The 12,465-nt window shown below is 45.0% G+C and overlaps 1 protein-coding gene across 1 annotated transcript; it reads left to right on the forward strand.

Annotated features, from left to right (window-relative positions):
* Positions 1-1,513: 1,513 nt before the first annotated feature.
* Positions 1,514-12,103, forward strand: RHOG2 (RHOG family member 2). The gene is made up of 4 exons (XM_085008427.1): positions 1,514-1,601; positions 7,389-7,493; positions 7,696-8,975; positions 9,607-12,103. The coding sequence occupies exons 2-3, from the start codon at positions 7,491-7,493 to the stop codon at positions 8,284-8,286; spliced, it is 594 nt and encodes a 197-aa protein (XP_084864553.1). The 5' UTR covers positions 1,514-1,601; positions 7,389-7,490; the 3' UTR covers positions 8,287-8,975; positions 9,607-12,103.
* Positions 12,104-12,465: the final 362 nt, after the last annotated feature.

Raw genomic sequence — 12,465 nt, forward strand, 5'->3', positions numbered from 1 at the left:
ATAGCATATGGGCCAAAGAAGAAACCAAAAAAGAAATTAGAGGATTTCCTTGGTGGCTCAGCAGGTTAAGGATTGTCACTGCTGTGGATCTGTTACAGCTGTGGTGTGGGTTTTATCCCTGGCCCAGGAACTTCCACATGCCATGGGTGTGGTCAAAATAAAAAAGGAAATTAGAACATATTTTTTTGTTTGTTTGTTTATTTTTTTGGTCTTTTTGCTATTTCTTGGGCCGCTCCCGCGGCATATGGAGATTCCCAGGCTAGGGGTCTAATCGGAGCTGTAGCCACCAGTCTACACCAGAGCCACAGCAACGCGTGATCCGAGCCGCGTCTGCAACCTGCACCACAGCTCACAGCAACACCGGATCTTTAACCCACTGAGCAAGGGCAGGGACCGAACCCTCAACCTCATGGTTCCTAGTCGGATTCGTTAACCACTGAGCCACGACGGGAACTCCAGAACATATTTTGAATTGAATAAAAATGAAACCATACCATGTAATTTATGACATTCTGCTAAAACAAGAGTTCGGGAGTGATTTTGAAGCACTAAACAGCTGCATCAGAACAGAAGAACGACTCAAATCATTAACTTCAGCTTTCACTTCAGTAAAAAGAAGACCAAATAAAACTGAAAGTATAAGAACAAAAATAATGAAGATCAAAGTGGAAATCAGTGAGACAGAAAACAAAAAAAAAAATAGAGAAAATCAACAAAATGGTATTCTGGTACACGTGTTCATTGCAGCATTATTCACAATAATCAAAATTTGGAGACAGGAGTTTCTACTGTAGTGCAAAGAAACTGACGGCGTCTCTGCAGCGTCAGGGCGTAGGTTAGCTCCCTGGCCCGGTGCAGTGGATTTAAGGATCCAGTGTGCCTCCCAGGTCGGAGATGCTATTGCAACTGGTGTTGCCATGGCTGCGGCTTACTCCTCAACTGCAGCTCGGATTAGACCCCTTGCCCGGGAACTTCCACATGCCACAGGTGTGGCCACAAAAAAGAAAAAAAAAAAGTAATATATTGAAAACTATTAATGGTACAATTTAAATGAGGGAATTGTATGGTATGTGCATTTGTATCTCAAAGTTGTTAAAAAAAAGAGTACATACTGCACGATTCCATTTACATAAAAGTCTAGAAAATGCAAACTAATATATGGTGACAGAGACCATAATTTTTAAAATCGCTTTCATTTTTCTTAACAGTTTTTCAGTCCCCTGACTGCCTCTTTATGTCTTGAGGAGAAAACAGGGCTCGGAGGAGGAGATGGTCTCACTTGGTCAAGAGTTTGTAAAGCCCGGGGACCTCCGAATCGAGGAACTGGTACTGGGGCCTAGACCCCAGTAATCTTTGATTACCCAAAGGTGTAGTTTAGAAGCCTGTGATTTGCAGACCGCGAGGCAAACGCTAGAACTCCATTTCCCACGAGGTCTCGGGGCACCGGGTGGAGACTTCGTCCGACGATGGGGGCGGCACTCGGTCGCTACCCGGATGTAGCGCCTAGCCCGCGGAGCCTGCCCTGCCCAGCCCAGCAAGAGACGCCCGGGAGGCTTTACCCGCTGCGGTTGAACCGTGCAGGAGGACGACCACTTTGCTGGGTAATCCTTATCGAGGACCACCCCTAGGAGGTCCCCTCGTCCACTCTTTTCTCCTTGAGTCTCCCCATCCCCAGGACAGTTACCTTAGTATAGGATGGAAGGGATTCGAGGGTGGGATGCGTTGTCTGTATATCGGAGGAGATTGAGCCAGCTCTTCGTGTTTGTGAATCCAGCGTTAGGCACCTATCCGTCCCGGGCTCACGAGTCCATCGGAAGTCCCAGAACCACCTACCCTCTGTGGAAAGGGTGTGAGGGAAGTGCCGAGCGGGCTTGTGATGGCTATCGATGGGTCACTAGGATTGCCACCCGTTAAGTTTCCAGGCGCAGGATACTCTCCCCTGTCTTGGGGTTGGGGAGTGTACACATGGCTTCCGTCGCTCCCTAGTGTGCTGAAGTCGTCTGTGCCTGTTCTTGAACCAGAGAAGTTAGTCTTTAATGTGAAAAAGCTTCCTGGATTTAGTAGATAACTAAGTTGCAGAAAGTAGTGACAAAAAATGGGGAGTCTTCTGAATTGTTTTCGGTTCAAAAAGAGTTATTTCAAGTGGATTAGATCTATGGAAAAGGGTGAGACTGGAGGAGAATGTACTAGAAACGGTAATACTTTGAGCTGCTTTCTTGTCTTGATTGTTCCTGGGTCTTTTATGTGGTGTGTCTAACCTAGGAGAAAATTGACTGCTAGGCAGTGTACATGTGAAGAAGGATGTTTTGTCAGATGAGATTGGATGATTTATTTTTTTTTCCCATTTTTTAAAGTTTTGTTGAAGTACAGTTGATTTACAGTGTTGTGATAATTTCTGCTATATAACAGAGTGATTCAGTTATATACATGAACATATCCATTCTTTTTCAGATTCTTTTCCTCTATAGGGAGATTGGAATATTTAGAAGAAACTAGAATTACAAGGTTAAAAGTGAGTGACTAACTTGGAAGGGAACCTTCTGAGGTATTGGTTTCTGCAACTTCAGGCTTCTTCCAATTTCCAATCCTAGAGGCATACTTAATGATCTCTGAGCTGATCTGATGTCTACTTCACAGTGCTACTGTGAAGCTTAAATAAGATATGTGAAAGTATTTTGCACAGTGCCTGTAACAGCCTTCCCCATAGCAACTTATTTTCCTGTGGGCCATTCATTACTGTGTATTACTGTTTGCCTTTTTAGAAAAGTCCTGCCTTTTCCATAGGAGTATGAGCTTCTATCATAATTTTTAACCTTTTTTTGAGTCCCTCTTAGCAGTGCATTGTGCATATTAGCACCTGCCAGAGTGTGTGGGTGGTGGTGATGAGGAGAAAGCTGTAGGTGATCATAGCTGGGCAGCCTAGTGATGGTGGATCTGGGAGCTGAACGAAAGAAGCTTTTCTCATATAAGTGATGAACAAAGTATTGGCTTTTCTCAGAGCTCCCAGCTGTTTAAAAACATACTCTTATTTTTTTGTATTTTTAACCATTTTAAGTGTACAGTAGTGTTAACTATCTGCACATTGTTGTACAACAGATCTCTATAGAGTTTTTTCCTCTTGAAAAACTGAAACTCTGTATCCCTTAAACAACTCCCCATTTCCCCCTCCCCCAGCCCCTGGCAGCCGCCATTCTTTGTTTCTATGAATTTTGACTCTTCTAGATACCTTATATAAGGGGAATTGTAGTATTTGGCTTTTTGTGACTGGCTTATTTCACTTAGCATAATGTCCTCAAGGTTCATCTATGTTGTAGTGTATGAAGAGATTTCCTTTTTCTTTTTAAGGCTGAGTAAAATATATGTATATATTATATATGTATTATATATATATTCTTTATCCATTATCCATTGATGGACATTTAGGTTGCTTGCTTCTACCTCTTGGCTATTGTGAATAATGATGCAGTGAACATGGGTGTGCAATTATCTGAGAGCTTGTCTTCAATTCTCTTGGATATATTTATTATTATTATTATTTTTGTTGTTGTTGTTGTTTGTTGTTGTTGTTGTTGTTATTGTTGCTATTTCTTGGGCCGCTCCCGCGGCATATGGAGGTTCCCAGGCTAGGGGTTGAATCGGAGCTGTAGCCAGCGGCCTACGCCAGAGCCACAGCAACGCAGGATCCGAGCCGCGTCTGCAACCTACACCACAGCTCACGGCAACGCCGGATCGTTAACCCACTGAGCAAGGGCAGGGACCGAACCCGCAACCTCATGGTTCCTAGTCGGATTCGTTAACCACTGCGCCACGACGGGAACTCCGGATATATTTATTATTATTATTATGTTGGCAGCACCTGCGGCATGTGGAAGTTCCCAGGCCAGGGATTGAACCCATGCCACAGGTGTGACCTGTGCCATAGCTGCGGCAACACTGGATCCCTAACATGCTGCACCACATGGTAACTTTTAGTATTATTTTTAAACCTGTTAACTATGGAGAATTTCAAACATACACACAAGTAGAGGAAGTTGTATAATGAATATGTGGGCTGGATAAATGAGTTAACTGTACAAAGCAGCCCCCTCCCCCAGAATACCTGGGACTTTTGTTGAACCCTCCTTTTCATGAGAGTTTGCTACAGGTGAGGATGTTTTGGTTTTATTCAGACCTGGGCTACCCTACCTCCATTTCATTGTCTAGGTCCACCATCAGTGTGACTTGAGTGCCCATCTACAGATCATTTTATTATCTATACCTGGAGTACTGGTATATCTAAACAATAGAAAGGAGTGTAGATGGTGCTTTCTTTTTGTTTTGTTTTTGTCTTTTTAGGGCCACACCTGAGGCCTATGGAGGTTCTCAGGCTAGGGGTTAAATCGGAGCTATGGCTGCTGGCCTATGCCACAGACATAGCTACAGCAATGCGGGATCCGAGCCATGCCTGCAACCTACACCACAGCTCACGGCAATGCCAAATCCTTAACCCACTGAGCAAGCCCAGGGATCGAACCCATGTCCTCATGGATACTAGTTGGGTTCATTAACCACTGAGCCATGATAGGTACTCCTAGATGGCTTTTCCTAGTTATAGAGATGAGGAGCTGAACTGGGGTGCAAAGTGGCATTGGTGGCTGAGAGTTTTGCTCTGGTTCAGCAAGCAGTCACTGAGCAGAGACACTGGGTGGTACCTGGAGGAGGCTGGGAGGATGAGTTGTATAGGCAGTAACTGCTATCAGAGGAGAAGGAAATTAATCCAGACTGGGAAAGTCAAGGAAGGTGGTTCTCAAGGAATGTAGTGGTTGACTTTGCCCTACTTCCATTGACCTTGTGTGTTTGATCCCCTATGCTTGTTCCTAAATGTAAAAAGACAGAGCTGATGGTCAGTGAGTACTCTGGGATGGTTGCCTACTAGAACTGAATTAGGCCCTGGACTTTTGGCTGTGGAACCTGTGCTAAGGAAAGGAAGGTATCTAGCTGGAATGCCTTGCTGGTCAGAATTGACCATGTGAGGAAAGAGCTACCCCTAGTGGGCTAGTGGGCCTGTGCAAAGCATACTGAGAAAGCCAGCTTTTCTTTACCCTGACCCAAAATGAGGTGTTTTGTTTTGGTCCATGACATGGGCCTAATGTAGACCTTAGCTAATAAGACAACAAGATGGGGGAGGTATCTATTCCCCCAAATTCTTGAGGTGCAAAACGAATTGATTCTCATTTTTTCCTATAATGAAATAACATATGGGAGTTAGTGCTATGGCACAGTGGGTTAAAAATCTGACTGTAGTGGCTCATGTCGCAGCAGAGGCGTGGGTTTGATCTCTGGCCCAGAGCAATGGGTTAAAGGATCTGGTGTTGCCGCAGCTGCGGCTCAGGTTCAATCCCTGGGAACTTGCATATGCTGCAGGTGCAGCCATAAAAAAAATATGTATGATAATGTATCCCCTTTCCTCCATGTTCTGACACTTGAAGTTAGTACTAAAAGGATCCAGTCTGAAACTGGGCAGCAGTTAAGAAGCTAAAGAAAATGGCATGCTTTAGGGGCACTGACAGTAGGGCATCGACAGGATATTAATATGGGAGCTCACAGTAAACATGCTCCTTGGAGATGACGTTTTGGACCATTAACTCTCAAATACTTTATTCATAAAGAAATGGACTAGAGGGGAGTTCCCGTTATGGCGCAGCGGAAACGAATCCGACTAGGAGCCATGAGGTTGCGGGTTCAATCCCTGGCCTCGCTTGGTGGGTTAAGGATTCAGCATTGCCGTGAGCTGTGGTATAGGTCACAGACATGGCTCGGATCTGGCGTTGCTGTGGCATTGGCAGAGGCCAGCAGCTGTAGCTCTGATTGGATCCCTAGCCTGGGAACCTCCATATGCTGCGGGTGTGGCCCTAAAAAGACAAAAGACCAAAAAAAAAAAAAAAAAAAGAAAAAAGAAATGGACTAGAGTATGGTGGTGTTATGATCTGTAGTTTTTGTTTTTGTTTTTTGTCTTTTTAGGGTTGCACCCACAGCATATAGAGGTTCCCAGGCTAGGGGTCCAATTGCAGCTGCCAGCCTACACCACAGCCACAGCAACACCAGATCAAAGCTGTGTCTGCAACCTACACTGCAGCAATGCTGGATCCTTAACCCACTGATCGAGGCCAGGGATTGAACCTGCGTCCTCATGGATGCTAGCAGATATGTTTCCGCTGGGCCATGACAGGAACTCCCATGATCCGTCGTTTTATTCAGATAAGGTGGGAAAGGATGAGTCCTCTGGTTTGTACAGCATTGCAATCACATTACAAAACTTTTGCCTTCCCCAGCAGAATAGTAATTTTCTTGAAGTCATAGTAGCTTCTGACACTTAATGAGTACTTCCTACGTGTCAGGTATTAATCAGTATGGCAGCTGTATTCTTTCATTTAAGCTTCAGTTATAAACTTGCCCAAGTTCACAAAACTTAAGAAGAGAAGACTGGTTTTTCACTCCAGGCAGTCTGACTTCAGAATCTGTATTCTTAGCCACTTCTCCATATGGCTGGGTCAGACTGGCCTACCTTTCTCTCCAATATTATGTTATTGTTTTTCAGGGACAGAGTGTGCCTTTGCTGAATCTATAGCCACAGACCTAAAGTCAACCTTGGGAACCTTCTTTCTATACTGGTGTTTTGTGTGGTTTTGTTTGTTTGGTTTTGGTTTTTTTGCTTTTTAGGGGCTGCACCTGTGGCATATGGAAGCTCCCAGCCTAGGGGTTGAATCAAAGCTATAGCTGCTGGCCTATGCCATAGCCACAGCAATGCCAGATCTGAGCCATGTCTGTGACCTACACAACAGCTCATGGCAACTCCGGATCCCCGACCCACTAAGCGAGGCCAGGGATCGAACGTGCATCCTCATGGATACTAGTAGGATTCACTTCTGCTGTGCCACAACAGGAATTGCCTTTTTATTTTTTGTTTGTTTTTGTCTTTTTTGGCCATTTCTTGGGCCGCTCCCTTGGCATATGGAGGTTCCCAGCCTAGGGGTCAAATCAGAGTTGTAGCTACCGGCCTATTCCAGAGCCACAGCAACGCCAGATCTGAGCCGCATCTGTGACCTACACCACAGCTCATGGCAATGCCGGATCCTCAACCCACTGAGCCCGGCCAGGGATCGAACCTGCAATCTCATGGTTCCTTGTTGGATTCGTTAACCACTGAGCCACGATGGGAACTCCAGGAATTGCCTTTTTAAAAAAATTAACATGTATTTAGCACCTGCTAACATTTTAACGCCTTTGATATAATGCAGATCTTATGACAATAATGTAACATAAATAAGTATGTATACAATGGTTTTTAATATTTTTGGGCTTACAGTCCTTTTTGAGAGTCTGATATCAGCTTTGGATCTTCTTTCCAGAAAAATGTACTAATGCACATACACATAATATTACACACAACTTCAGAGGTGGCTTCTAGAATCCACTGAAGGCTATCATCTAGCAGTCCGTGGACTCCATCCATGGTAAGAACTCTTGCCCTATACAACCTTTCCCAGCTGACTCTTCTGTGGTGCTAAGGGGCTGGGCAGTGTGGATGTGTGTGTTGCGGGGGGTGGGGTGGTGGTTACCTCTTTTCTTTCTCCTCAGAGAGAAATGTTTATATAGCTTAGGCTCCCTAAATTAACCAAAGTCTGTGAACATTCTTTCTTTCTCTCTTGTACACAGGACTCCAAGAGAACAATGCAGACGATCAAATGTGTGGTTGTGGGGGATGGGGCTGTAGGTAAGACCTGTCTCCTCATCAGTTACACCACAAATGCCTTTCCTGAGGAGTATATCCCCACTGTGTTTGACAACTATAGTGCCCAGACATCGGTGGATGGCCAAATCGTCAGCCTGAATCTGTGGGACACAGCTGGCCAAGAGGAGTATGACCGACTGCGAACGCTGTCCTACCCCCAGACTAATATCTTTGTCATTTGTTTTTCCATTGGCAACCCATCCTCTTATGCCAACGTGAGGCATAAGTGGTACCCAGAGGTCTCGCATCATTGCCCCAATGTACCCGTTTTGCTGGTAGGCACCAAGAGGGACCTGCGGAGTGACCTTGAGACAGTGAAGAAGCTGAAGGAACAGAGCCTAGTGCCCACAACTCCTCAGCAAGGCACTTCCCTGGCTAAGCAGGTGGGGGCTGTGAAGTATCTGGAATGTTCGGCCCTGATGCAGGATGGGGTCCATGAGGTATTTTCAGAAGCTGTCCGGGCTGTGCTTTACCCTGCCACAAAGAAGAACACCAAGAAGTGTGTCCTCTTATAGCTTTGGGGGTGCCGCTTGGGGACTGCACCTAAGAAGAATAAGGGGGAATTCCTTTGACAGCACTTAACAACGCCAGTGGGAGCCATTTATCTCTTCTTCTGGAAACCCTAGACTTCAGATTATCTGATTTTTGGAGGAATGAAGAGAGGCTAGTTTGTACTTGGCTGCTTTGAAGGTCAGTCTGAACCTTTTGAAGGAAGTTTGAGTGTGTGTGTCTCCCCTGTTGAAGCGGTTAGGAGAGACACCACCAAGTGCTGTGCTTTTCTGTCTTGGCCAGGCCACGACTAAGCAGAGCAACCTAGTTCTGTTCTTTGTGGGCTTTTGCTTGGCTGTTTGAATTCTAATTTCAGCTTTCCTGGCTGAATTTACCATTGAGCGAGTGCCTTACAGAAGGACAAGATTCTCTAGGTTTTCAAATCATTGCCTTAAACTTTCTGCTATGCTACTAATTTTTGGAAACCATTGTATGTGTGATTCCTGGGTGTTCCCAGTATTGACATCTCCTTTCCATTCTTGAGAGAAGATATTTCTGCAATTATGGTTAAGCAGGATTGTCTAGAGTTCTGTGAAACCGTAACAGATGTTTCTTAAAAGGGTTCTGCAGTCAAATAAGGCAGGAACCAGTGATTTATTTATTTTTATTTTTTTGTCTTTTTAGGGCCGCACCCACAGCATATGGAGGTTCCCAGGCTAGGGGTCGACTCAGAGCTGTAGCTGCCCACCTACACCACAGACACAGCACCGCAGCATCCGAGCTGCGTCATCGACCTACACCACAGCTCACGGCAATGCCGGATCCTTAACCCACTGAGCGAGGCCAGGGGTCGAATCTGCGTGTTCGTGGATGCTAGTCAGGTTCGTTTCTGCTGAGCCACGATGGGAACTCCCAGGAACCAGTGATTTAAATAGTGCTGAATAGGTTCTTCTACTGCAGGAAGTTATAACTTTTAAGCAGCATGCAATGTTTCCCAATCTTATTTCACTGAACCTTTATTTGGAGGGATCCCATGCAACACCTGTTAACATCTCTGGGAACAGTTTCAGAGATGCTGGGTTACTAGGGACTAGGAATTCCCATGGAGGAGAAAGTGAAGAAAAAAAAGCATGATGTGGTCCTGTTCTTTGTGATCTTTCTCTCTTCATGCCTTTGAGAGGAGTGTTTACCAGTCATGGTCTTGTTAATGGTTCTGCTCCCATCCTTAGGAAATGGGTTTGGCCCTTAGTCCTGAGAGTACACTGGCTATGGGATCTTTTTTTTTTTTTTTTTTTTTGTCTTTTTGTCTTTATAGGGCCACACCCATGGCATATGGAGGTTCCCAGGCTAGGGGTCTAATCGGAACTGTTGCTGCCAGCCTCCGCCAGAGCCACAGCAACTTGGGATCTGAGCCGCATCTGCGACCTACACCACAGCTCATGGCAACGCCGGATCCTCATCCCACTGAGCAAGGCCAGGGATCGAACCCGCAACCTCATGGTTCCTAGTCAGATTCGTTAACCACTGAGCCAGGACGGGAACTCCTGGCTCTGGGATCTGATGCTCAGATCTGCCCTCAGATTCTGTAACATTCTGCTGTGGAATGAATAATCTGTCTGCAAAGCTATGTCTCTGAGGCTTCTGTGGGGCCCTTTTTTCTGTCACCCTTCTACTTTAGGGAAAGACCACTGAAGATTAGCCCCCTACATAAAACCAAGGAAACAACAAAATTAATTAGAACTAATCAAATTAGTTGCCATTAGGGTGTTCTGTGATTCCTTCTGAGACTTCTCTTCTGCTATCATTCTTCTGAGTCACTATAAAGGCTTCCTGTTCCTCTCTCCTCTGTATATCCCCATGTGTGTGCATGTGTTCCTTCAACCCCTGTGTGCCTTTTGAGGTCTTTTAGTTGCTTCAAGAGAATTGGAGTACGTTGGGGGTCTCCAGACTATGGGACTTTCGTCACTCTTGTGAGGGTTTTGCTGGAGTTGCTCAGCCTGCCCTGGGACACAAGGAGTCAGATTCCCTATCCCAGTGGGTCTGCTACTCCTCCCTCCGTGTTTGTTTTCCTGTTTTTTTCTTTTTTAGGGCTGCACCTGTGGCATATGGAAGTTCCTGGGCTAGAGGTTGAATCAGAGCTGCAGCTGGAGCCTACGCCACAGCCACAGCCACACCAGATCCGAGCTGCATCTGCAACCTACACCAAAGCAATACTGGATCCTTAACCCATTGATTGAGGCCAAGGATTGAACCCACATCCTCACGGACACTATATCAGGTTTGTAACCCACCGAGCCACAATAGGAACTCCCTCCCTTGGTGTATTTTTGACCTTCTTCATTTGACATGGAAGGAAAACTTTATCTGGCAGATAGTGGTTGACAACTCCACCGTGCACATGTCCTTTCACCCTGCCAGAAGAGCATGGGATTTTTGAGAGTTTGGGAAATGGAGCTAAAAGGATCATATACATCCCCTTGGAGTGGGTAAAGTACCTTTGCTTTGCTCTGTGATATTGTTATTCTTTGACAAGACAGGATCAGAGTAACCTCAGGCTAACTGAACCTCCTAGATAGGGTTTGCCAGACAAAATATAATTAGCTTTTTTTTTTTTTTTAAGGACTGCACCTGCAGCATATGGAAGTTCCCAGGCTAGGGATCCAATTGTAGCTGCAGCTGCCAGCCTACACCACAGCCATGGTAACACCAGATCCAAGCTGTGTCTGCGACCTATACTGCAGTAATGCTGGATCCTTAACCCACTGAGCGGGGCCAGGAATCAAACCCATGTCCTCATGGATACTGGTCAGGTTTGTTACCACTGAGCCATAATGGGAACTCCAAAATACAATAATTTTTTTTTACTAATTTTTTAGTGTGTTTATCTTGCAATATTTGGGACACACTCACACTAAAAAAAATTGCTGTTTATCTGAATTTCAAATTTAACAGGGCATCCTGTGTTTTTATTTGCTAAATCCAGCAATCCTACTCTTGGAGAATCTGGAACCTGGAGGTTAAGTGAATATTGACCAAGTATTGCTGGAAGATAAAATTTTATGTACATTTTCTATTCTTTCATTCTGGTTTTCCCCTTTCCTCACCATGGACTAAAGTGTTTGTTTTTCCTTCATCACTGTGCACCCTACCTCACCCAGTACTTCATTGGTATACATTTCTACACTGTTGATTGTTTAAAGCTGTGGAGGATCCAGGATGAATACTACTGTCTAACATACGCCTTCTATCTCAGTTTCAGTGTACTGTTATCTGTTTTCCAGCGTGTGACCCAGGGCCTCCTGGGGGTGGTGGGGATTCTGTATGAGCAGTGTGTTAACTGGAAGAGGGTGAGGGTGGCCCTCAACTAAGGCCTAGTAGCACTTTGGAAAGTGGGGCTGCTATTATGTGGCCACTGCCTTGGCATAGAGACACTGGGTTTTCCCAAAGGCAGCCAAATGGAAGTATATTCCAGTCTTAGGATATTCTAATTGATGCCACCTTGGGTGCTTATAGGACTTCATGGTTGAAAGGGATTAGAAACATGGCTGTCACCTGGGTCTCTGATAACTTTCTCTTTGGTTACTGTAATCTTTTTAGGTTGGCTTTTAATTTAATAGTACCTGATATATTCCCATATGTAAGCCTGGCTTTGGTTTGGGCAAACTTGTGTCTTCTACTAAATGGAGGTGTGATCTACCAGTCTGATAAAGTGGTTTTGTATTGGACTGATTTGATAGTCTTAAGCATATACTGACAGACATCTTGGTTTTTATACTTAGACTAACATGTTACTATCACTTTTAAATTATTCATAGTGAATGGTAATAAACTCTTCTGATTTTACAGGTCTGTTGCTTTCTAAAAACCAAAGAAATTCCTCACTACTCCCCTCACCCTGTTTTGTGCGGTTTTTAATGCTTTTCAACTTTGCAAAGGATTGAAATAACTATAATTACCATACTGCACATGTGTAACTGTACTTTTTTCTTTTTACAGCTGCACCCACAGCATATGGAAGTCCCCGGGCCGGGGTCGAATCAGAGCCACAGCTGGATCCTATGCCACAGCCATGGCAACACCGGATCCGAGGCGCATCTGCAACCTACACCATAGCTTGTAGCAATGCCGGATCCTTAACCTACTGAGCGAGGCCAGGGATCAAACCCACATCTTCACAGAGACAACATCGGGTCTTAACCTGCTGA

Source organism: Sus scrofa, chromosome X, assembly GCF_054392235.1.
Source record: "Sus scrofa isolate SSC_HxYL_T2T_F1_AM1 chromosome X, Sscrofa_HxYL_maternal_Yorkshire_Landrace_v2.0, whole genome shotgun sequence".
NCBI classification, from domain to species: Eukaryota; Metazoa; Chordata; class Mammalia; order Artiodactyla; family Suidae; genus Sus; species Sus scrofa.